This window comes from Dipodomys spectabilis, unplaced genomic scaffold, assembly GCF_019054845.1.
Source record: "Dipodomys spectabilis isolate Male_0828 unplaced genomic scaffold, ASM1905484v1 ptg000138l, whole genome shotgun sequence".
Lineage (NCBI taxonomy): Eukaryota > Metazoa > Chordata > Mammalia > Rodentia > Heteromyidae > Dipodomys > Dipodomys spectabilis.
Window position 1 is genome coordinate 3,676,337 of NW_024870815.1, and position 26,682 is coordinate 3,703,018.

The 26,682-nt window shown below is 39.5% G+C and overlaps 1 protein-coding gene across 3 annotated transcripts in view; it reads right to left on the bottom strand.

Moving 5' to 3' along the window:
• Npr3 (natriuretic peptide receptor 3) overlaps nt 1-26,682 on the bottom strand; it is a 64,629-nt gene that overhangs the window by 24,278 nt on the left and 13,669 nt on the right. For all 3 annotated transcript variants that reach the window (XM_042690579.1, XM_042690578.1, XM_042690577.1), the window contains exon 3: nt 18,482-18,648. In XM_042690579.1, the coding sequence (XP_042546513.1) occupies nt 18,482-18,648 (167 nt within the window). The remainder of the gene's footprint in view (nt 1-18,481; nt 18,649-26,682) is intronic.

Here is a 26,682-nt window from a genome sequence, read left to right on the forward strand (position 1 = left end):
AACACTACTGTTCTATATGGCACACAAAATGGAAAGTATGGATAGGAATCGTGCTGGGGGCCCTGCTAGCCACATCCTTTTGAATGCACTAGCATAGAGTCAGATAAAAAAATCGTGTGTGTGTGTGTGTGTGTGTGTGTGTGTGTGTGTGTGTGTGTTGGTACTGGGGCTTGAACTCAGGGTTTCTCACTCTGGCTTAGGTTTTTCACTCAAGGCTGGCATTCCATCAACCACTGACTCCTTCACTTCTGGCATCTTTTTTTTTCCTGGTTAACTGGAGATAGTGTCCCTCAAATTTGTCTCCTTGGGATGGGTTCAGAGATCCTCAGATCTCAGCGTCCTGAGTATTGTGGATTACAGAAATGAACAACTTAGTTTTAAAATCACTAACTGAAGCATAGAGGCTCCTGGCCAGGATGGTGGAGAGCCTTTTTCTCATTTCTCTCTGGGGAGGTAAATTCATGCTTATATCAGTTCCTTGATGACACTTGCATTCTAAACAAGTAAACAAAGAAGGCTGCAGGCCTCTGATGTGTAAAGTAAGAACAGCCTGTAAAGAGAAGATAACTAAAGACCTGAGAAAGCCTGTTTAGCTCCAAAATACAGCCTGCTAGCAGAAAACTTCTCAGGTTCAGAGTGAGGTTAGGTTGTCTGGGCTTTGCTTGTGAATTCAAGCACATCACACAGTGGTTCTATCTTCCTTACCACAAACCAGTGGCTCTCCATGCAAATGAGGGAAGCTGAGAGTGTTGGGCAGAATTTTGTCTCAAAGTCCTTTAGAAAAGGCATGCCTTACAGGCTGAAATTTTCTTAATAGAGACCCAGAAACACAACAAATCAAAGAAAGGTTGGACAAATGAGATTGCATGAAATTGCAGAGCTTCTGCATGGCAAAGGACATAGCTAGCAAGATCAATAGAAAGCTCACAGATTGGGAGAAGATCTTCACTAGCCATACAACTGACAAGGGTCTGAGACATATCTAAAATATAGCTGGAACTCAAAAAATTAAATTCCCCAACAACAAATCCTCAAAGAAACAACTGTCCAATAAATAAGTGGGCTAAAGACTTACAGAGAAACTTCTCTGAAGAGGAAAGAAGGATGGCCAATAGACACATGAAGAAATGCTCAACCTCCCTAGCAATAAAAGACATGAAAATCAAAATAACATTGAGATTCCACCTCACCACAGTTAGAATGGCTATAATCAAGAACTCTAATAACAACAGATGCTGGAGTGGATATAGGCAGAAGGAAACCCTACTGCATTGTTGGTGGGAGTGTAAACTTGTTTAACCACTTTGGAAAGTAGTATGGAGGTTCCTCAAAAGATTCCACATAGAACTTAACAAGTGTTGTTTGGTCTACCAAAGCCACCCCTCAGATGACCTTATCCATATAGTTGCAAACATCAAGTCTGAAAGTTTATTTATCATTTTACAAATGCAAAGATTTTATCTAAGTGTCCATCAATGTGTTGTTGAATAAAATATGGTACAACCATGTAATGGAAAAAAAAAAGATTCCACATAGAGCGCCCCTATGACCCAGCAATCCCACTTTTGGGCATTTACCCAAATGTTTACAAACAAGACCACACTAAAGCTACCAGCACAACTATGTTTATTGCAGCATTATTTACCATAGCTAAGGTATGGAAACAACCCAGATGCCCCTCAGTAGATGAATGGATCAAGAAAATGTGGTATATATACACAATGGAATTCTATGCTTCCATCAGAAAGAATGACATTGCCCCATTTGTTAGGAAATGGAAAGACTTGGAAAAACTTATATTAAGTGAAGTAAGCCACCCCAAAGAAACATAGGTCCCATGATTTCCCTTATTTGCAATAACTAGTATATGTCTGAGACAAGCAGAAAAGGTCAAACAAGCTGATGTTAGGAGAAACGAACCCCAAGATAAGGACTCAAATGTTTTTTTCTTTCTTGCTATTGTTTCTAACATATTTATAAGATGGTTTCTTTGTTGCTTTGTATGTCCCTCCCCCACGGTATAACCCCTGTTTTCACTGTATTTGATGTTGGTATAATTTGAGGAGGGCAAGGAAAAAAAATCAAATTGTTTAAATAGGGATACAGGTGGACCCATTGCAACAATGAGATGTACAAGATATTATGTCAAAAAACAAACTTTACAACTTTGGCATGGGGGAGTGCTGGGGGAGGGAAATGGGAAGAGATGGGAAGGGGAAACAAAGGAGGAGGCAACAATGCTTGATAAGAAATGTACTCATTACCTTGCTCATGTAATTGTAACCCCTCTGTACAGTAAAAGAAAAAGAAAAAGGAGCAACACAAGAAACCCCCTCCCAAAAAAAGAAAAGAAAAGGTATGACTTTTTAACCTCATTTGGTTGAAAGGTATATGGGAGAAGGTGAAATTTTAATGGGGAACATGTAGAATAAATGAGGTTATAACCTAGTCTTCTCCCTTTATAGTTAAAATGACAGCATCACTTGCCTATTAGTAATAGGATCTTTGAAAATGCATCTTTTTTTTAATGAATCTTGTCCAAGTGCAGACAGAAGCCGTATCCTGAGGAGGTGTGTACATAGCCCAAAGCTCAAAAAAGAATCTCCATTTGGTCTACATTTTACAAGTGGCTTTTATACTTAAAATATAACATCTATTTTTTCATTCAATTTCCTTTTAAATCACAAAATTAAAACTCTATGTTTAGCGTAGTATAATTGTCATGTACGAAGGGACATCATGGCCTTTTCAATACTAAACACAGGGCCCCAACTTTTACTGATACACGCCTCAATGTCTGCTCTTCTATAATGGGTCTTCCTTCATGAAATTCACACCTGGTCACCTGTTGACTTATTTTAGCCTCAAGAGAAATTAAGACAAACATTCCAGACTGATATCTCAGCCTTATTCTAGCTGAACTCTGAGAACACAAAGGCTAAATGACTTCCTGATTGGCAATACATCCAAGAGACAGCCACAGTCTCGCCTGGTGACTGTGCTTAAATAAAACATCACTGTCCCAACTGACAAATTCCTTTCTCTCCAAAATATAGTTATGACTTCCTTGGGGCAGGAGCTTATCCTAAGCCTCCACAAAACAACTATCTCTATCCTGGGCTCACTTCCTTCCTGGACTACTAAATTACTTAGATATTATAGCCTGTAGGTTAGCTGTTACAGATAGGAGACATTGTTGTTGTTGGTTTCTTTCTCTACCATCATCTAGAATAGTTGGTTAAACAAAACCTGTCTTTAGAAGATCATTAAGCAAAATTATGACCCATCATTTACCTTCCATAATGACTAGAATATTAGGAAAGACTGAGCACAGGGGCCACAGGACTAATACATGGACCAGTTCTCCAACAAATTCAGTCATCTAATGTACTTGCCCTTGGACTCCCTCACACACATACCATTTACCTATGCTTCTCATCACCCATCATTCCTGAAAACTTGATTAGAGTTGGTTCATCAGTAGATCAAAATAAAGGATCTCAAAAGGCACGTTTGAGTTCACAAATGTGCCTGAGCAATTCAGCAGGAAATATAAAGTCTTTTCAGCATATGGTGGCAGAACAAAAGAGATAGGAAAAACTAACACTTGATTCTTAACTCACAGACGATATAAAACACATTTGAAGGGGGATCACAGATATAACTATACAAGCTAAAGATATTATAAAGCTCAGGAAGGAAATAGGAGAATATCATTGTGATTTTTGTTTGATGCTGGCAATTTTTATTGAAGATGATACAAAAATACCTCTAAATATAAAAAGTATCTTAATCTAAATTAAAATTACTCACCAGTTAGTACCAATAAAAATATTAAGTGAAAGACTTAAGAGAAAATATTAAAATATATATTCACTATATATTCAAATATATATGCAAAAATAAGAAGTTGGAGAGTATCCTAGAAATTAGGGTCCTGGAAAGAAATAGACCCCCCCCATATATACACATTTTATTTATATACACACACATATATGACTATATATATGTATAGATGAGTATATGTAGGTACATATGACTCATATCCAGAGTATTTTAAAGATCTTTTAAAGTCAATATAATAAAAAAGACAACCCAATTTTGTGTGTGTGTGTGTGTGTGTGTGTGTACCCTACTGGGCACTGAACTTTACTCTTGGTCAGGGAACTGTCCCTTAACTGTTTTGCTCAAGGCTGGTGCTCTACCACTTGAGCCACACTCGATTTCTTTTTTTGCTAGTTACCTAGAAGTGAGCATCTCATATACTTTTCTGTCTGGGCTGGATTCAAACCGCAGTCCTCAGATCTCAGCCTCATGAGTAGCTAACCCAATTTTTAAATGCACCGAGAGAGAGAGAGAGAGAGAGAGAGAGAGAGAGAGAGAGAGCGAGCGAGAGAGAGAGAGAGAGAGTTCTAGATCACAAGACATCAGGGGGACGGCAATCAAAATCATAAGATACAATTTTCTTTTGCATCTGCCAAGTCAAATTTTACTATGAATTATTTGGGTGCAAATGTAACTTGATTAAATCAAGATATTGCCAATATTTTGAAATGTGGAATGAGTTGAGGTTGATAGATATACTGGGCTATGATACAAATGTCCTAAATACATGACTGATTATAAATCTTCACAACATAGGTGTTTTTCACAGCCTAAAAGAACTACAACATCACCAAATTTGACAACTTATCAGGAATTTAGAGTTTATCTTTCCCTGATTGATCTTAAATAAAGGAAGCAAGGTCAAAACTGTAATTTAGTATATAGAGGAAAACCTGATGCCCACAGCAGTGGCCTGATTCACACACTACTGCAGAGGCAAGGCCAGAACACAACTGAAGTTGAGCTTGCCTAGCTCTTACATCATCAGGACCTGACATATCAATCAAGGCACGACCTCAAGATCCCAGATTGCACCCATGGTGCCAAGGATAGCAATCTCTCTTTTAGGACACTTAATTTGACTTTTCTAGCATGTATATAGGCTGCCAAAATGTGTTCTGCATGTCAGGAAAGAGAGTGAAGACAGAATGATGATGTTTTTCCCTTGCAAAAACAACTTTTTAACAGGTTTAAAAAAACAACCAAAAAAATGGACAAAGGGTAAATAAATGCAGCAGTGGTACTCAGGAGACACTATGCTGAAAATGAACTATACAGCCTGTGAAAGGGAATGGTAGGGAGAAAGTGGGAGTGAGTGAAGGAAGGAATGATACTGTATAAAAAGCAATATACTCAATATCTGATTTATGGAACAGTAACCTCTCGCTACACCACCCTAATAATAATAGTTTTTAAAGGAAAAGGTAGCTGGGCACTGGTGGCTCACATCTGTAATCCTAGCTACTCAAAAAGCTGAGATCTGAGGATCATGGTTTGAAGCCAGCCCAGACAGGAAAGTCTGTGAGACTCTTATCTCTAATTAACCACCAGAAAACTGGAAGTGGCGCTGTGGCTCAAAGTGGCAGAGCACTTGCCTTGAGAAAATAAGCTCAGAGACAGCCCTCAGACCCTGAGCTCAAGCCCCATGATTTACAGAAAGAAAGAAAAACAAAAAAGGAAAAGGTGATTCCCCTACCCTCTCCCCCCAAAACATAAACTTCATGATTTCCCTCATTTGTGATAACTAGATTGTATCTATAAATCTACAAACAAACACACTGGGTGGCTAAAAAAATACACTGGACCATGATAAATTATACAGGTCTCTAGATATTCACAAAGTAAAACCAAAGGAGGATATTTATAGGAGTGAATCACAAAGGCTCAATAGCTATATGTATATAATCATATGAAATAATATTTTATGAAATGAACTCCAAGAAATGGAAACTAGAGATTGTTGTTGTTGCTGCTGCTATTTGTGTTGTCTTTTCCTTTTGTTTCATTTGTTCACTTATCTGTCTTTGGGAAGACCATGGGGGGTGGGGGGTGGGGGAGAGGGGCACAGAAAAGGTGGGACTAAGGTTGAACAAATGCACCAGTGACATTCACTAAACACTAAATGGAAAATGAACTATACAACTTGTGGGTGGGGATGGAAGGGAAAAACTGGGAAAAAGCAAGAGAAGAGGAGACGTAGTTCAAAAAGAAATGTACTCATTACCTGATGGATATAACTAACTCCTCTGTGTATCACCTCACAACAACAATAAAATATTTTTTAAACAAAGAAGGAAAAGGTAATATTGGAGACTAGATTAAGTCAGCTTGACAGTTCCTGAAAGAAAATGTAAACTGATGTAAGGCTGGGCAAAAAGGCATACTCTCATTAAATCCATTTCTGATTAAGTCAACTCTAAACATTGTGTGTGTGTGTGTGTGTGTGTGTGTGTGTGTGTTAAAGAGTCAAGACACAGCATTTAAACAAGAACATTCTAACCAGGCAGTATCTTCTTAAAAAAAACCAAAACAGAAAGGTCAAAAAGTCTCCATCATATACCACTGTTATGTGTTACAAGGGACCTCCCTCATTCCAGGACAGAAAGAACATTAAGCATGTTGGTATCAGCTCACCTTGTCTCCACTCCACACTATGGGAGTGTTAGCGTGTCACTTGAGTTTACACACACAGTTCCTGTGTGTAATCCATTCATTTAACACCAGAGCCTCCTCACTCCTTGGCTGCCATGATCACCAGGCATGGCATCACCTTGTGCGCAGGCACATATTCTTGACCCACACGTCTCAGATTTAAAAGTGCGTACAGTTTCCCTGGGGATCTTATTCGAGTGCAGACTTTGATTCAGTAGGCTACTATAACCCACTGCTATAATCTCTCGGGTGATGCTACTGACACTACTTTATTGTCACTTAGAACTGTTTCACTCTCAAAAGTCTTGAAAATCATGTTTGTTTCCTATAATCCCTCAACCTTTGCAGAACAGGCTCTTAGCTCCCTGACTTCCGTCCTCCTTGACTCCTCCTCTGGGCATGGCCTCAGAACCCTGAATGGCGCAATCCCTCCTAATGTGGTCATCCTGTGCAGATGCAGATGTGTGCGTGTGCTACCGAGAATTGCGCTGAGAGAGGAGAGGGCCAAAACACGAATCTTTGGAAAACAAGAATCATCAATGAAGACCAAGAAGGACACAGCAACCAAAGTAGAGAACTTAGTGATGGTGGTGCTTTGACCACTGTGAGAGGAGAAATTTATTTGTTAAGAGAGAAACCTTTCCAAACTACTCCCAAAAGGGGATCTCTTTATTCAGGCTGGGTAATTTCACTACTTCCTAATTGTAACTAGTGAGTTTCTTCTTCTAATTTTGAATTCTTTGCCTTAATTATGTGACTCATTGTGCCTATCTATCCCCCCCCCCACCCCACATCAGAAAGCACCTACCTGGGCCCTGAGTTGTTCTCATAGTATGAAGAACAATACTTTATTCACAAGGAAGACTCAGGAAGTGTTTAAGGATATGAACAGAGATGCAATCCACAAACACCTTCAGGCTTAACTACATTTCCCTAGACATGTGGGCCAAAGGGTCAGCTAAGCACATAAACATTTTAGAAGACAGAGTAAATAAACCAAATCAGAAATCTGTTCAAGCCAAGGGATGAACAGATGGTTGGCACAAATAGAGGTCACCACTGAATACAGAAAAGAAAAAAAAATGCTTGAGATTAAATGGACATAACTATATGGCTTCAGTAGGCAAATTAGTATTCCAATGTTATGTAGCACTGATTATTAATAAATTAATCTCCTTAGGAGCTTTAGGATAGGGTGCAAAACAAGCTATCTCGATTTAGCAATATAGTCCCTAAACCACATAGAGATAACTGAACAGAAGAAAAAATAAAAGTCCTCAAACTAAGGTCCCAAATTAGTTCATTATATGAATAATAAAACTCCTACCTTCTAATCACAGCTATGAAGTCAAGAGTTTTAGATGTTTATTAAAAATAAATAAATCAAGCTTGCTCCAGGAGGAGGGGGAAATCCAAAAATAAAGACTAATCCAAAACAACTACCAAAAATGCATGCTGCTTTCAAATTTCAAACCAGATAGAGAGTTAAATGTCCCATAAAATATTATTTGGGCTTTTCTCTTTTTACAACTACCTGGTCCCCAGGAAGGATGTCACTTAACACAGCTTCTGCACATTGCTTGCAAGTCCATGGGGATATTCTTTGACTATTTCCTTTGGATTTTTATTACTGACTGTGCTTAAGATAATAAAACCCCTTTACACTAATTTTCATGACTTCCAAGAGCAGCTCAGTGTGGTTTTCCTCCATTTAGCAGATTGAAGTTTCTGGCACATAGGTAGTATGCACTCAGGTCATTGTTTCAATGCTTATCATTTAATATTTATTAAACCTTGGGCTCATCCACCACATCTACCCACACAAAGGATGAGCATCAATGGTGAAGTGTTATGAACCTAACATTTGAGAAATCTGTGACTACTGTCAGCATCAAATACCAGATACCTCTGGTAGTACAGTGGTCAGGAGAGCTTGTATTGGTTTGTCATCCCTCCCCCCACACCCATACTTCTAAGTTGGAAGGCTAAAACTGGGCATTCCCTTTAAATTGCTGTCAAATTATTTGAAACATAGATTTCTTTTGTTGCTGCTCTATACGGTATTAGCAAACTTCATTGTAAGGCAGTTTAAGTTCTGGAAATATTTCAATATGTTATTTATTCATTAGATGATCAGACTAAAAATGACAACTGGGCAGCGTTCTCTGTAGGAGGAGAGATCTGGCATGTGAGGGATGTGTTCTCATCTTTACTTGACAGTGGAATACCAGACTTTAGCCTTCTTTTCCTGGGATTCCTCTCTTAAATGCAATATCCTGCTGAAGCTAATCCAATATACCCCAAACTTCTTTATAAACAAGCTCCTCACAAAGAGAAGAAAGAAGGAAGCTGAGACCCAAGGAACATGGAGGCATGGAAGGAGAGAAAAAGGCCAAAAGGGAAAGAAAGAAATGTAAATTTCATCCTCTACCATTTTAGTCTAGGCTCCTTCACTTCCACTTGTGTACAATTGCTCTTTCTGCAAGTTGAGCAGTCTGTAATTCAAAGTGATCTGACTACTCTGAAAAGAATTAAATTGTACTTCAATTGTGGAAAAGTTGGTCAAATGTCCTCCATTTGACAATGCAAAGAAAACAAGAAAGAAAATAGTGTTACCAGCCTTTCAAATGTGAAATATATTTTCACGCTGCATTGCTATTTCAGTCATGCATACTTGAGTATATTGTCAAATCTTATTGCAAAACATCCTTCTAATTCGAATTAATTACGTCACCACCCAGGCTAACAAAAAGTAGTGATTGTCTCTCAAAAGGACAAAACATGAAGCTTACTGCTTGGTCATCCTTTTTTATGATACTGCAATTCTTTGCTGACCATTTTCACACTATGCCAATTCAAAGGGAATTTTACAGTGAATAAATCCATTCTACCAAGATGTAACCATCACAAGAAAATGGATACTTACGTATAATAATAATTTTTAAAAATACTTTAATTGGGGCATTCCCAAGTTCTTCACTCAGCTCTAGCACAACTAACACTGTTTAAAAATTCCAGGGATAAAATTGAAGCAACTTTCCCCCTTCATTTTAAGAAAATGAAAGTGATTTTAAAAAAAAGATTCCAGTACATCTTTAGTTGCATGTTTTGTAAGTCAGCCAGTATTTCTTTAGCTAGAGAAGAACTTCTTGAAGCATCTCTGCCTGGCCAATTACATTTTCCTAACACAACTAATCTTATTAACATGTAGGCATGTGAACTCATAATTCTTCTACTGTTAAAAGCCAACTTGTGGTTTGCTTTTATTCTCTGAAATACAATTAGCCAAGCCCTCCTATGCCTGAAAGGGTCTTTTCATTTGGACAAATGATTCCCTGGCTAACTTTTAAGAAAAAGGGATAAGGGGAAGGAAGGAGGCAGCCACCTCTTGTTCTGACGAAGAAAATTTCCTCTGCCTAATGCCATCAGAAGAGTGACAAAAACATTACCTGCATTTCTTTTCTCTTGTTGGTTTAGCTGAATAGCTAACTCAGAAAATCCCTATAAGAGTATACTGTCCTAACAAAGTGGTATAATGTAAGATAAGAAGTACTGAAATGTCTAGCTGAGGCTTCACTGGTGGTCTGAAAACTTCTCAACTAATGTTGAGATAGCTTCTGTACAAAACCAGTGTCGAGATTCAACTTGCTTCAGGTGGCACTGTGGCTGCGCCTTTGTCTCCTATAAGGCAATTAGAACATTGCTTTTCAACAGCTTAGGCTTTCCAAATGTGATGTCTGGCCTCTTTAAACAATTATGTATTAACTCTGACTCTGTTGGGCTGATACACGGCCCATTCCTCAGGCTCACGTTCATTTTTGGAGGTGGACGAAGGCTGGGGTGGCAGGCATGTCCACACGCACATCCTGCCTTGTCCATGACACTGCTGAGCATCAGACATTGCTAAAGTATTTGTTTAATTAGTTAACTTTTCAACTTTTAAATAAAGGGGAAAAAAACCAAAGCTATGGGTGGCCCGTTAACCTCAAGAGAGCAAATACCCAAGGTTATAAAATCACCCCCTGCTCAAAATACATGGTTAGAAATAAAAACAGCATTTACCAAGTTCTACCCCAAGCCCAAAACAGGGATCACATTAAGAAGTATGAAACTGAATTTCAAATCCAAAGTGCGATGGGTGCAGAATTATTTCATAAAAATAGACTGTATATATTCTTTATAACTAAAATACTCTTTAAAAACAAAACAAAAGCAAATATGCCATCTCTGAAATTAATCAGAGAAATTCTTGCCTACTTTTTAAAACGAAGTTGCAATTCCATGTTTGCCAGCCTACACTTGCAGCTGTCTCTTTGCAAACACAGACTGGACACAGACCATTGCAAGTACTTATCTTGTGTACACAATATCAGGGGGTTGTATGTTCCGCTGCATGCCATAGGTGGTAAACAGTTGGGAGCTGAAGAAATATTGGTCCTTTGTACTATATGTATATATGCAGTAGTGAAAATACCCAAGAGGCTTTTCTGGTGTAATGTTATCAACAGAGGAATTCTGTTCCTATTGTAAGAAATTTCTCCCTAAAAAAATTCTCCTAGGGGCTGGGAAGGTGGCTCAGTGGTAGAGCGCTTGCCTTGCATGCTTGAGGCCCTGGGTTCGATTACTCAGCACCACATAAGCAAAAAGAAAAAAAGCCGGAAGTGGCACTGTAGCTCAAGTGGTAGAGCGCTAGCCTTGAGCTGAAGAGCTGAGGGACAGTGCCCAGGCCCAGAGTTCAGGCCCCATGACCAGACCCCCCCCAAAAAAAATTATCCTAAATTGTGTGTGTGTGTGTGAGAGAGAGAGAGAGAGAGATAGAGACAGAGACAGAGACAGAGAGACAGAGAGAGAGGTTGAGAGAGAGATTGTGGGACTAAGCTCTTTCTTTTAATAAAGGATGAACAAATTTTATTCTCAGATAACATCAATGAAACTCAGAGTAAAGTTAGGAAACATTCAGCTTGTGATATCCCAGTGCTAGGAATGGGAAGGCCTCTTGAAGTCTTTCGTTGTACAAGTGAAAGCCCTAGGAAGTCAAGGAACCTGACCAATAGCTTTTTCAGTCTAATCTACTACATGAACCCATGGTCAGGAGCTCTGCCTTCCCTCCTCTGGTGCTAGGATGATGTTCTTTACAATACTAGAGATCTCCAGGGAGGTGGTCTCTGTTTCCTGTACTTACATTGGCAGAAAGCTGGACCCATACTGGAGCCTTCTTAACAAGTGCATGTCCTCCTGTGTTTCCTTTGTTGTGTGTCTAAAGTACTTTGTGATCTAAAAGAGTTATCACAGAATCTAAAAGGGCTATAAAATTTATCACCATCACATTGTGATAAGTTACAGCTAACATTCCAATAATTTTTCCAATGACATCTCCAATAATTGTTATGTTAATAGTCCTCAATTAACTTTGAAACTCAATCACAACTATAAATTTTACAAACATACAGGGGAAAAACAGAAAACCATTACAAATATTTCTCTGTGAGCACGGAGCTGCGAGTACAGAAGAGCAAGCAAAGAGGAGAGTCATATTTGTCTATTCTCAGGATAGTATGAACTTGAGCTTAACCCAATATGGACTTTTTTATTTGCTGTATTGGGCCCTTTCAATCTAGACAGCCATGTGTCATTTTTTTATTTAAACAACAACATCAAGGAAAGAAGGTAAGCTTCATGTGAGGGCAGCGCCAACTGTTAAAAGGGCAGACAGTGAATGGGTCTCAAATGTGCCAAACACAATAGGGAGATGGGTCAGGGCCCAGAGTGGGATTTACAGGGCCGGGAAGCGAGAGTAGCTGCCAGGGTGGAAAAAGTGTCTCCAACATTGGCTCTGCCTCACTGGAGAAACAGTAGCAGGGATGAATTGAAGTCTACCTTTTAAAGACATCATGTGAGAACTGGGAATTAGGAAGACTGAACCGACTCCCTGCCCTAGAATGAAGGAAGGAAAGAAAGGAAGGAGGGAGAATGGGAAGGAGGAAAGGAGAAAGAGAAGGAAGAAGGGAGAAGGAAGAAGAGAGAAAGGGAGGAAAAGAAAAAACGCACCTTTTATTTCAGAAATAAAGCTAATGGTTCCCTAAATATAAGATTTTTTTTTGGTGTTTCTTTATGCTCTTCCCAGACAGAAACTTTCCAGTACAACCCTGCATCAACAATGCACCTATGCACGTGAATAAAAAGATTCAGGACAATAGTTGGGCAAATGGAACGCTGACTAGTCAGGACCTAATTCAATGATCCTCAGCTCTTGCTATACTGATCCTATTAAGGAACAAATGTATAGACATAAGTACTTAGGTACAGGAGTTAATACAGGTCTTAAAGAGATCATAGAAACTTGCATGAATATGAAAATAGCCTCCCACACAAGAACTCAGTGAAGCTTCTCCCCTGGGAACGGGGATATTTTCACACATGGCTCACATTTGCTCTACTGCGATAGACTGTCTAGACTTTCATAAGGACCACACTGATGTGTGTTCATGTATTTTACACTATGTTGCTTGATGCTTTATGCTTGTTCTTGCACAGAATTTCAGGATTTATAAATCCCCAGAGCTCCTGGCTCCTGGCTGTAGATATTGATATACCTGCTTTAAGAATTTCTAGGGAAAGAGGATTCCATTCTTTTTCTCTCTCTCTCCCTCCCTCCCTTCCTCCCTCTACCGCCCTCCCTCTCTCTCTCTCCCCCCCCCTCTCTCTCTCTCTCTCCCTCTCCCTCTCTCCCTCTCTCCCTCTCCCCCCCTCAGTACCTGATGCTTTTGTTCATTGGCTGACAGTCTACCAATTGAGCCATGCCCCCAACCCTGAGGATTCCATCCTCCGTAGCCCATTGCCATGTTCCTGGGAGCATATCGTAAACAGCAATGTGATATAAACAGGAAACAGTGGTTCACATTCAAGAAAAATAAGGAGAGACAACTGGTCACTGCAGATGAAGAGGCTCTGCAGTCTTCATCACTTTATCAGGTGTGTGAGAGAGTAAAGAGAAACGGATGTCTTAAGAACACATATATGGCCAGGTAGGTGTAAGGAAAGGAAGGAAATGCTTTATTCTGTGGGCCCTGCTGGGCACCCTCAGAGTGCTTGAGACACTTAATCTTTGGGTCATGGGTTTGTCTCCTTATTGGGCACAGATCAGACTGATGTAGTGGAAAAAGATAGTCACTGGCCCAGAAGTCAGGGGATACAACTAATCTTAGCTTGGCCACCACACAGCGCATTCTAAAACTAAATACCAGCAGTGCTCTGGAATTGGAACTGGTAGTGTAGCAGAGGCCAAGCAGCTCCATTAAGATGTCCTTAAGTGAGAGCCACTGCACATGTAAGTGACCCAGTACCAACTTTCAGAGAAGGCCAGGTAAATACTTGGCCAGACCTTATCTGAGCTGTGCCTGAGTCACACTGGAACTCTAGGGCCTCTCCAGTGGGATTCTACTTTCCTCTTTAGATTTCTAATGACCCTCAATGATCTTTTTTTTAATGTTACTAATGGAGCTTAAACTCAGGGCTTGGGTGCTGATTTGTAGCTTTTTGCTCAAGGCGATATTCTACCACTTAATCCACAGCTTCACTTATGGATTTTGGTGGTTAATTAGAGATAAGAATTTCAAGGGCTTTCTTATCTAGGCTGGCTTCAAACCATGATTCTCAGATCTCAGCCACTGGAGTTGCTAGGATTGCAGTCATGAGTCACTGATGCCCAGAATACTTTTAAAAAGGTGGAAACTCTGTTAAAAGATCCATGTAGTAATAACCAAACAATTATAGTACATGCAACATTCATAGCCATAATGGTAACGCAGCCATAAGCAATCCTAGCACATCACACACATGTGCCACCCAGCCACCCAAACATAGATTAGATAAGCTAATTTACACGCTGCTTATAGTCCCTGGGACAACCTGAAAAGCTCCACCTCAGCAAGCAGCTATAGCTTTGACTATCTTCTCTTAAACATGAACTAGGGGAAGAAGATGCTTAACTTCTTGAAGTAAAAAGAGAACAGAGTCATTCTAGTAGAGTAGTGATAGCTAAAACTAGGAAAATATGCTAATGCAATTCACTACAATAAAACCTTGTAGGAGAATCAAGAATCTGATGATTGTTATAAATGTAGAAGAAGCATTTGATAAAATTCAAACATCCCAATCTACACAGATGATAAAAGTAGATAGAACTTTATACACACACACATTAGTGTAAGTAAAAAAAATCTGAATATACACTCAGGGTAATCAAGGGACCTGTTTTTTATCTTAAAACGGATATAAATCTTCAAAATCTCAATAAAAAAATTCCTTTCTTTTGAAGTGAGAGGGCAGACTGAGAAAGACAGAAGATGAATTTCTTACTAAGATAAATCTGGCATCAACACATCAAAATGTAAAAGAAAAATACAGAAAATATTTTTTACTAAAAAGAAACCATCGCCATACAATCATTCCAGTGCTTCAATATAGCCTGTATAATATCATTAATGTGATGTTTTTGCATTTTAAGAAGTTTTTAACCTCTCCAAAGACATGCTAATATAAATATTGTACCAACATATATGAATAGAATGAAGACTAGCATACAATTTATAATACCTAAAATATTTAAAAGCACGTAATTATATGTTATATAATCCTTAATGTTTGAAGTGCTAGTTTTATTTCTGTTATCCTAATGAAAGTTACATAAAGAGTTTCACGAAGGAAGAATAAAAGGAGCTTTCATAATCTATCAAATCCTCTTAACCCTACAGTAAAATCATGATCAAGTTGTAATATATAGCTACAAAATCTGATTTTAAGGATGGCCATGATCACTACAGACATTTAATATCATATTAGGATCCTAGCCAGTGCCACTAAAAGTTCTAATTAGTTATGCTTGATTTTAATTCAGTAAGCTTAATTTAATATAAGCATACTTACAAGTAGAAGCATTTTTTTTTGGGGGGGGCGATCTGGTCATGGGGCCTAAACTCTGGGCCTGGGCGTTGTCCCTCAGCTCTTCAGCTCAAGACTAGCACTCTACCACTTGAACCACAGCACCACTTGCGGCTTTTTTTTTCTTTTTGCTTATGTGGTGCTGGGGAATTGAACCCAGGGCCTCAGGCATGCAAGGCAAGCGCTCTACCACTGAGTCACCTTCCCAGCCCACAAGTAGAAGCATTTAAAAGAAACAAAACTTTTACTACTCACGGGTCATGTGATGGTTTGGAAAATGCACTGTACTTTCTAGAACTAGGGAGTCTACCAAAGTTGCTGGAAGTAAGAGAGAGTTAGAAGCTGCAAAGCCCATGCTAGGCTCGGTGAACCAGACTGCCAAGTGAACAGACCAGACCAATGGCCCAGGAGTACAGAGAATAGAAATAAAAAAAGAGAAAAACCTGGAAAAGATCTAAGCTTGAATGAAGCCTACAGACTCTTGTAAAGTATTTCCCACTGCACCAGACCAAAGACTGAGACTCATGAAGGCCTAAATCTCTGGCTTGGGCAGCAACCCACCACTCACCATGACCACCTATCCAAACGGACGTGGTAAATAAGCATCTGCATCTGGCACTCAATAGGCCCACAACTAAAACACTCATAAAAGGGAAAATGAATATGTCTTCAGAAAACAGACGTTCTGGAAAAAGTTATTCTAATTAGGCTGCTGCAGAAGTCCTCATTTTTTATAATTAAAAACACAGTGTCCAATCCAATTAACAACTCATCACACACAGCTTCTGGGCTTTGGAACAAGGGCTCAAAATGTTGAAAGTGTCAGATCCACCCTGGATTTCAAAGACTTTTCACAATCAAAGGAAGATCAAATCTCACTAATAATTTTTACATTGTAAATGTTAACATGATAACATTTCACTTTAAAATATATTTAGTATTTAATTTGATTATTTACTGAATTTATTATGTTGTTAAATTCATTTCACCTGAGGTTTTTTTTTCCCTTTCATTTTTCTGTGTGTGTAACAGTCCTGGGGCTTGAACTCAGGGCCTATGTGCTATATATCAATCTTGGGGCTTTAAGTCATAGCTTGGGTGCTATCCCTGAGCTTATTTGTGCTCAAGTCTAGTGCTCTACCACTCAGCTACAGTTCCACTTCCAGCTTATTTTTAAAGCATAATTGGAATTAAGATTCTTGTAGACTTTACTGTCCAGCCAGGCTTTGAATCATGATCCTCAGCTCTCAGCCTCCTAAGTAGCTTAGATTACAGGTATGAGTTAAAGCACCTGGCTCCTCTTGCTTTTTTTAAGGCTATGCTCATTTGACACAAAGTCAAAAGGTATTTTAAATGATATGCATAAGATAATTTCTGTAGCCTTTAAAATATAACTAAATATGTTTATAGACCTTTTGTAGATTACTTGATAGTAAATTCCTGCAAGGCCATATAGAATCTTATACAAGACAGACCCTTCTATTAAGCTTCAATTTTTTTTGACAGGAATAGTTTTAAAAAGCATCAGACAAGCTGGGTGCCAGTGGCTAGGATTATAAGCATAATGAGACTTTAATCTCCAATTTATGTGAAAAAACTGGGAGTGGAGGTGTATTGCTCAAATGGTAGAGTGCCAGCCTTGAGTGAAAAAGCTAAGAAACAGTGTCTTAGGCACTAAGTTCAAGCTCTAGTGCTAGTACACACACACACACACACACACACACACCACACACACACACACACACACACACACACACACACACACACACACACACACACACACACACACACACACACACACACATTTGTCAGATAAATTATCAGTAACCCTCCCAACAGAGAGTCGCTTGGATCAGGAAAATTTTCAGAGATCACCCAGGTCAAAAGTGTTAGATCGAGAATCTGTTGACAGGTCTGTCAGGAGCTAATGCCAGCACGCTGCGGACTTCGATAATGATCATGGATGAGATCCTGTCTGGAAGTGACGATCTCTTTGGAAGTTGGTCACTATCCAGCTTGTGCAGGGTCTGTCCAAGCCATCCACATATCATTAAGAAGGCTCTCTCTGTGATTTGGACAGCGTAAACAGTTTTGAAAACAAGCACACCTACCCCGCTAGCTTTCAGGACCCCCTGCTTATTCCACTCTGAAAGAGAGTTGGGACTCTGTGAACGCAGCAGATACATAGCAAAACGGGCCAGAGACTGGCCAAACAAGGGTGCCTGAGGATGCGGAGACGTCAGTCAACTCCCTGAGTTCCATCTCTTAGATGAGGTCCCTGGCTTAACTCTTAACCTAGCTTAAGCCTCTGACTCTAGTGAACTCTCAGAAATACATTAGAAACAACAGCACTATTCAAGCGGGAGCAAGAATAATGTCTGCAAAAGAGAGAGAAGGAGGGAGGGAGGGAGAGAGAGAGAGGGAGAGAGAGAGAGAAAAAGAGAAAAGAGAGAGAGAGAGAGAGAGAGAGAGAGAGAGAGAAGCTACCTGGTCAGGAAGCAGAGACAGACTGTCAAAGAACAGACTTTCTAAAACCCCAAATATCTTCTACCATCAGGCTTCGGAAAATTAGAAAAACAAAATTTGGGTACTTCTTCCACCAGCACCCTTAAAACTATGCCCCCCCCCGCCCTGCACCATAGCCATGAGGAAATCTAGAGATATTATGCTAATCAGTGTGGATCCCCACAAAACGGTGATTTTCCTCCTGTAGCTGTTGAAAATAAAAGTGTAGGAGAAGGCAGGGGATGATAGAATGTCAGGGTCAGGAAGAAGGAAAAGTGACCAGGAAACACACACACACACACACACACGCACACACACACACACACACACACACACACACACACACACACACACACACACACACAGAAGGCACCAGTGACATTTGGGCCTGAATTTGGAAGTTTTGAATGGTTCAGAATGGGATACTTTGTCACCTCTGATTTAATTACAAGACTGTTTTCAGGATGCTGAAGGGCTAGACTCATAATCACGCACTTACGTAATCCTCCTCATTGAGTCCTTGTTTCTCAACAGAACTTTTCACCTCCATGGAAAACTTCTCAAACTCAGGTTTCACGGTCCTCAGTAGGGTGACTGTTTGGAGGGATGAGTACGCTTGCTTAGCTTCAAAGTCGTGTTTGTCTCCTCTCTTCCATGAGCCATCTCCTACGGGAGAAATGAAAATATTTATAATTCCAAGCTGGTTACCATAAAGAGGCCATTCTCTCCTTTTCAACTGCAATGTGTCTCTCTACATGGTACTTTTGGCAGCCAGCACGAGAGGTATTGTCATAGTTTTGTACTTGGGTATAATATGACCATGTCAGGATCATTAAAAGAGAACAAGGCTCTTTGGACACATGCTCCTTTGAAATGTGAGAAGGAAAGAAAAGCTTTGATGATGTAATTGCCTTATAATAACCATGTCACTGCAATTTTCAACCCCCAGAATGGCAACTCTGCAGGAGTAAGAAGTAAGCTTTATCACTTTCCATTCATACTTATTCTTAATACCTATAATCCACTCTGAAGGGGCCCAAGTTCTTAATGTGATCTAACAGGTCTGATGTTATGTAGATGAGGAAGACAAGTCACAGCTAGGCATGACAGTAGAAATGCATGCACATTTTAAAGTTGGCACTGGTAGAAGACAAAGTTTGAGATTATTAGCCAGTTGCTAGTGGCTATGGATGTAATCTCAAGCACTTAGAAGGCTGCGATCTCAGGGTAGAGGTCTAAAACCAGCCCAGGCAGAAATGTCACTGAATCTCTTTTTATTGACAATTAATAAGAGAAAAGCTAGCAGTAGAGATGTGGCTCAAGTGGTAGAGTATCAGTCTTGAGCAAAAAGTCCATGTGGGAATCTGAAATATAAAATTAAATTAAAACAGAAAGAAAAGCCGGGCGCCGGTGGCTCACGCCTGTCATCCTAGCTACTCAGGAGGCTGAGATCTGAGGAAGTGGCACTGTGGCTCAAGTGGTAGAGCGCTCACCTTGAGCTGAAGAGCTGAGGGACAGCACCCAGGCCCAGAGTTCAAGCCTCACGACTGACAAAAGAAAAAGAAAAAGAAAGAAAAGAGAAGACAAAAAGAAAAATGGAGTGGAGAAGTGGGGGGGGATGTACACAAGAATCCAGTGAAATCCTCCAAAATTAAGAAGAGTAAGATGAAGGAGGGGGGAGGGGAGGGATGGGTGAGAACGTTGAAATGGGTGACAGTGGTCAGGATATACTGTAATCATAAATTACTGTGTTAAATGGCAACTCCTTTGTACAACTACTTAAAGATAATAATTTTGTCTTTAAAAAAATAAACAAAAGTTCGAGATTATCGGTATTTCTTGCATTTCTCCCTTAGAAAGGTCCTTCAATGTACTTGAAGGTTTGTATCTCTTTAGGGCTGGCGATGTCATTAAAATTATTTATTGGCCAAAGATCAACAATTTGTTGAAGGTAATAAGTAAATATACTGATTGCATATATAATAATAGCTCCATGTATTGAGTGCCATCTATATACAAGCTCATTGAATCCTTACAAGACACTGTACAAAGGCTACTTTCTATTTTGCAGATGAGGAAACTGAAGCACTGAGATGATGCTGGGCATATTTCCTACTTTGCAGTTATCCACTTCACAACAGCAAAGGCACATCACAGGGACAGGCCCATTGCCCTGCCTTTTATCTCATTTTTGAGAAAACGTGACCTCTAGGACTACAAAAGCCAAGGTAGACTGTTAGCTATTGAATAAGATGTGTTTTTATTTTACTTATGAATGATAGAAATCCCTGAAGACAGTAGAAGGAGCATAGGCTGCTGGCATCCAACACAAGTCATTTGTGCATCCTGAGCTCCCAGTCTGGATAAGATGCTTGGTTAAGCCAGAAGCCCAAACACTAAGGCACGAGGATGTCTCTGGACCTGCAGTCAAGTCTGTGGCACTCCCTCTACTCTTCTAGAAGACGAATAGAAATTTAGTGGCTCTTGGACGTTTATCCAGAGATTACAAGTCAGGATATAGCAAACTCACTGGGCAATCATGTTCACTACTGCACTGTTCACCATGGAAAAGTTATGGAAACAACCCAGATGCTCTTCAATGACAAATGGATCAAGAAACATATGATGCAAACATATTTACATCCATCCATCCATCCATACATACATATATACATACATACATACATAATGGAATTTTATTCATCTATTAGGAAAACATATCATTTGCAGAAAAATCGATGAAAAATGATGTTAAATGAAGTAAGTTAGGCTCAGAGAGACAAAGGACTCATGCTTTCTCTCATATGTAGAAGTTAGATCTAAAGTATAAACACATATTTAAATACATACAGGGTCATGTGCATCTTTACACAAAAGTATTAACTAAAATATAGTATATTCAGGGGAGATTCCAATGGTGTAACCCCTTTGAACAAGAAACTTACAATTTAACAAAATCAAAGCTAGTAATCTGGAACTTATGTCAGGGGTGGTGATTCGTGGGGGTAGACAAATGGGTAGACAGGCAAGGCAAATGCACTCATTACATTCAATATATATGTGAAAATGGAACTAGGAATATTAAGGAGATGGCTGAGGTTGGGAGGGACAAAGGGGAAAATTATGAAAGGGGTGATGAGCAAGACACATTGTATTCTAAACTGACAAATTGAAACACCTTGGCACAACTAAGGATATTGATAATTAATAATAATACCACCTATGGATCTGGAGTTTCTATCATAGCGCAAGTCAGAAAAGATGTTTATGTTATATACAAGGTAGCTATGATGTCCTGAATAATTTCCATCAAATTTGAGAAATGTAGTGTCAGACATAGAAACAAGTGGAGTTGCTGTAGAGAAAGGGTAACAGTGTACCATGGGGATGGGAGAGAGAGAGAGAGGATGCAGAGAAAGAAGCAGTGAGCTCCAAGCAGGGCACAGGCCTCCTGCAAAGACAAAGCTTTGGCCTGGTCCTAAATGTGTGAATAGGATTTTAACAGGAGGAGGAGAAGGTGGAAAGGCATGCCTGGCAGTGCCCACGTGGGCAAAGGTGCAAATGTGTATGACATCCAGCGGGCAGCTGGGAGTCTCAGTCTGGAGCAAGAAAAAGGCAGCGACAAAGAATGTGTTTGTGGAGGCATCTGTAACATCATAAGCCTAATAATAGCAGCCATTTATTAATTGCTTACTATGTGCCAGGGAGCTGTTAAAAGATAAATGAGAGCTGAGGACAGAATTCATTAAGGACTAGATCCATGCTCAATGAGCACAAGATTAAATTTCAAGCCATCAAACAAAACTTGACCAAGTTTTCTTGCTTTCCTGTGAAGCTTCCCAACCTTTGAGGCAGCCATAGCCCAAGCAAAGCCCACGCCTGTATTCAGGGAGTCAGTGTGCTGGGGTCTCTATAGTCATGGACACACCACCACAGGGAATCTGAACCCACTGATTAGTTAAGCCCCCAAGTTCTAAGAATGCCCCCAACTTTTCTTCCCATGGAGGAACTCATTTCCTATTGGTTTTCATTTGACTCAAAGTGCCAAGACTCCTTGAGAGCAGAAGAGACCGCAGGGAATGCAGCTCAGAGGTAAAGCACTTGTCTGGCATTCTTGAGGCCCCGAACTTGATCCCCAGCACAGAATTAATTAATTAAATTAATAAATACTCATCAGAAGGGGTGCTTCTTAAGCAAAAAAGAGTGAGAGGTTTTAGCACCAGAAAAAGACTTCTCTCCGGAGGTTGAGAAATATCTAAACTTGCAAGATTTTATGTACAGAATTAGAAAATACACACAGAACTGGACAAAACAACGATCTCAGTTACTGAATTCAGAAAAAAAAAAAAAAAACCACAACAGTTTTTTTTTAAGGAAGTGAAATCTTAGCCAATAAATCTGTTTCTCCAGGTAATCATTTGGAGTTGTGTTTTTCAGGAGAATGGAAACAATAGTAGTTTCATAAATCTAAGCCAAGCTAAACAGGTGTCTTGTCTGCTTACAAGTACAACTGCCTTCTGCGGGCATCTCTTAACTGGGGATGTGCCATGACATCCCTTGTGTTGGGAATGTTTGACACGGAAAGCAAAGGTCGGCCTGGCATGACGTCCCAGGAGGAGACGAATTTAAATTCAGTAGACAACTGGGTGCCTCTGGAGATTTATGGGCGGAACAGAAGAGTGACAGGATGAGAACCTTGCCTTTGGAAAGGGCGGTGGATTAGAGTGGAGAGACGCTGAGCATTCACAGCCACAGTAATCCAGGCAGGAGGTTGTCAGGGGTCATACACGGAGGTCACACGCCAAAAAATTCAGAAACGGTTCTCTGGGTGACACATAAGTTTTCTTCCCCTCCTCTCATATCTCTCTCCTTTCCTTCCTTCCTTCCTTCCTTCCTTCCTTCCTTCCTTCCTTCCTTCCTTCCTTCCTTCCTCCCTCCCTTCCTCCCTCCCTCCCTTCCTCTCTTCTCTCCTTCCTCCCACTCTTCCTTCCTTCCTTCCTCCCTCCCTGCCTCCCTCCCTCCCTCCCTTCTGTCCTTATATCTTCCTATGGCTACAGTAATTTTCAATAATAACAATAACTTTCTACATTCATAATCATTAAGATTTAGCACCCTTGAGAACGTAGGCAGAGAACTTGCAAGAGGACTCTCAAGACTCTCTGTCAGTGAGGGAGGGGTGGTTAACGATAAGGTGGAGCATCACCTTAGAAACAGCAAAACTGAGCAGAGGAAGGGGATTAGGTGGATGTGGCAATGAAAACTTCAGTGAGGGTCACAAACTTCAGTAATGGTCATATGAAATTCAAGATGATTACAAAATGTGCAAGTGGCATCATCAGGCTGGAGTTGGAAACAGAGGTCTGACACCAGAAAAAGGAGCGAAGGCCAGACAGAATACTGGGTACCATTTCCACACAGCTCACTGTTATAGTGCAGGGACTGCCTACTCTGGATGGAAAAGAATGCAGGAAGAGAAGAGAAGGAGCAGAGCTGGGCACAGAGACTGTTTTCTTAGTGGTCAAAAAAAGTAAGGGGGGCAGAGAGGAGTTAACACAGAACCCAGAGAACTCTGTGTCATGAAGGCAGGAGCACAGGGCTTCTAGGAAGAGGTGAATGAGAAAAGGGCTCCCTTCCCACATCCAATGTAATAGCCACTAGCCATATGTGGTTAGTAACACTTGAAATGTGGAAAGTAAGTGACTAAGGATCTGAACTTTTTGTCATGCCTGTAGCCAATGTCTACACTATTGAGTAATACAGAGGAAAATACAGCCCACCAGGCATGGAGGTGGTACACACCTGTAATTTAAGCACTCTGAAGGATAAGGTATGATGAACATGAGTTGGAAGTCAATAGGGACTATGTAGCAAGTGTAGCAAGATACCGTCTCAAAAAAAAAAAAAAAGAATAGAATATAGCCAACATCACATTAGACAACACTGTGGAAGCATACAAATATGGTCCTGGCTAATAATGAGAAGGCCTGTGGTGATCTTGAGGCAAAGTGGTTATTAATATCATATTCTTACAATGATGTTGAGCAACTAAGAAGGAGGGAGTGTATTTTCCTCTCTGAAGAGATCACTGGAAAGGGAGATGGAATTTCTAAGGTTGGCTTAGACTATCATCTGTAGAGTGATATCCACTAATTTACATTCTAAGAAAGTAATGCCAATGGTTGATAATACCAATAGACTCTTAAAAACTCTATGGGAAAATAGGTCATCTTCCCTCTCTAGACTTCTTTAATCTATTGTTTCCTCTCTAGATGTTTTAATGGTGTATATTAATGGTACAAAGAGATTTCACTGAAATAGTTCCATACATGCTTACACATGTTTTGAGCAAATTGATCCCCTGTATTACTCTAAAATTTTCCCTCTAAAATTTTCAAACCTACCTTTTAATTTTTATTTGTGTATATGCTAGTACCAAGGCTTGAACTCAGAGCCTCAAAGTCTTACTCACAGCTGGAGCTCTACCATGTGAGTCACACCTCTAACCCAATATTTCGCTAGTTAATTAGGGATTGAATCTCATAGATATTTCTTTCCAGGCTAGCTCTGAATCTTGATTTTCGAATCTCAGCTTCCTAATAGCTTGGATTACTAGAGTGAGCCATCAGCACCTCGGCTTAAACCTATTTTCAGTCACTTGAATTCCTCATGATATATTATGCTCTAAAGGCCTATAACAATATAGTTTAGATAAATCTGGAAACATATCCTCAGTGTTCATTAAGATCAAACAACCTAGTCATCTGTAAACTGGACACATTAATATGTCTAAAACTCCAATATCAAGCAAATATTGATGAAAGTAGAGGCCTTTCTCTAGAATAGGAATAGGTTGTGCTGTAAGGAAACATAGGGAAAGAAGAAGTTAAGAAACTTTTCATAATCATGTACTTAAATATTAAGGTATAAAAATCTCAAAAACTTTCCTGGTGACTAGTGACACATGAGAACTTTGGTTCAGGTGACCGCCAACATATAATTCCATTTACTGCTTCTTCTTCCTAGGATAAAGGATCTTTTTTTAACATCAAGAAGATACACATTGGTATGTCCCTACATTCATTCTCCCTTCTTCTACACTACTAAATTTCCAAGTTGATTTAGAGTGTCAGTGAGTCTAGACAGGGGTATGCAATCCCTGACCCCTGTTGCAACCAGGAAGAATCAATCTTATGTAACCAGAAGTTAATGACTTGGGGTTTCCAAGGGAAACTGTCAAACAGAACCAAGTCGCCTGGAAAAATCTCTTTTAACCCATTGTCTTTCCCCTAGTTTGCCTGTAATTGCATAATAATCCCTAAAATCTTGGCCGCCATTTTTGATCTTGAGAATGAACCTTGGCACTAAGGTTGAGGGAACAAAGGAAAGAGGTTTGTGTCCCAGTGATGTTTATGGAACTCCGTTCCTCCCTTGGACTTTTTACTTCTAAAATAATTTCAGTGAAAGAATAAACATCTGCATTTGTTTCAGTCAATAGAATTGAGAGTCTCAGTAACGTGTATGTAGATTTAATTCCTAATATCCTAATATATATAATATATTATATAACATATATAATAATATATCTTAGCTAAATGTATATATATTAGCTAAATGCTGGCTAATTCTATGACAAAAAGTTTACAAACCTCACTAAGAGTTTTTAAAGTACTATAAGCAAAGTTAACTAATAGTAGACTAATCATGAATAGGACTAACATTTATTAAATAGTTATTATGTTTCAAGAAGTTTGCTAAGTGTTTTATATACACACTCTTTAATTACTCAGCCTGATATCTTAAAGTACTATCATTGTCATTAGAGGAAACTAAGGATTGCAGAGGAAGGCATGGTGAAATCATGTGGCCAGGATTAAGGATTAAGTTATTAACTCTTAGCTCCTACTGTTAAGAACTAGAATATGGCTCAGCCTTTCAAGCACTAATGCCAGAGCCCAAAGTCTAAGCAGCCTAGTGCAAAAGGTAAAATGAAAGCAATTTAACAAACACATCACATTGCATAAGAACACTCTCTAACTCTTTGCAATTAAATGTTCAAGAAATTTAATTTCAGAAAGACAAAACTTGTGGGAAGTAACTTTTAAAATGTTGCCCAAGCCACCAGTAATAATTCATCTAGATACAACTTCTTATGCAGCCCATTGTTCTTAATAGCAAAAAGTTTGGAGCAATGTGAACACTGAGAAATAATGTTGCTTAAGGTGGCATGTCAACATTATAGATTGTTATTCAGTGAAACTATAAATAGTATGGCTATTTTTGTAATATTTTAGTAAAAATATGTATATATGACAGAAGATACATATTTCTGAAAATTATTAATGTTCTTTGACTGACAGAATAATAGCCTATTTTTCCCATAAATCCCTTTTAATATTTATGCATTTCAGTTAACTGCAATATTTATTCACTTCAATCAACAAGGAAAAGTTATTTATGGATGAAAGTATCCAATGCTTGCACTTTTTTGTATTAGGTGAACAGTGCACATGAATACATATGCTAAATGTGATTGCCTAGTTATCATGTGCATTGAACTCATTTGCTACCCTGAAAAACTCAGAATGAAATGTTTTCTGCTTTTAGCATCTCAATTCCTATGTTAAAGAGCTCAATGCTGCTGCCACGAATGCCATCACATTCTGATCTTAGGTCAAGAAGTACATCCAGGCTGGGCATGGT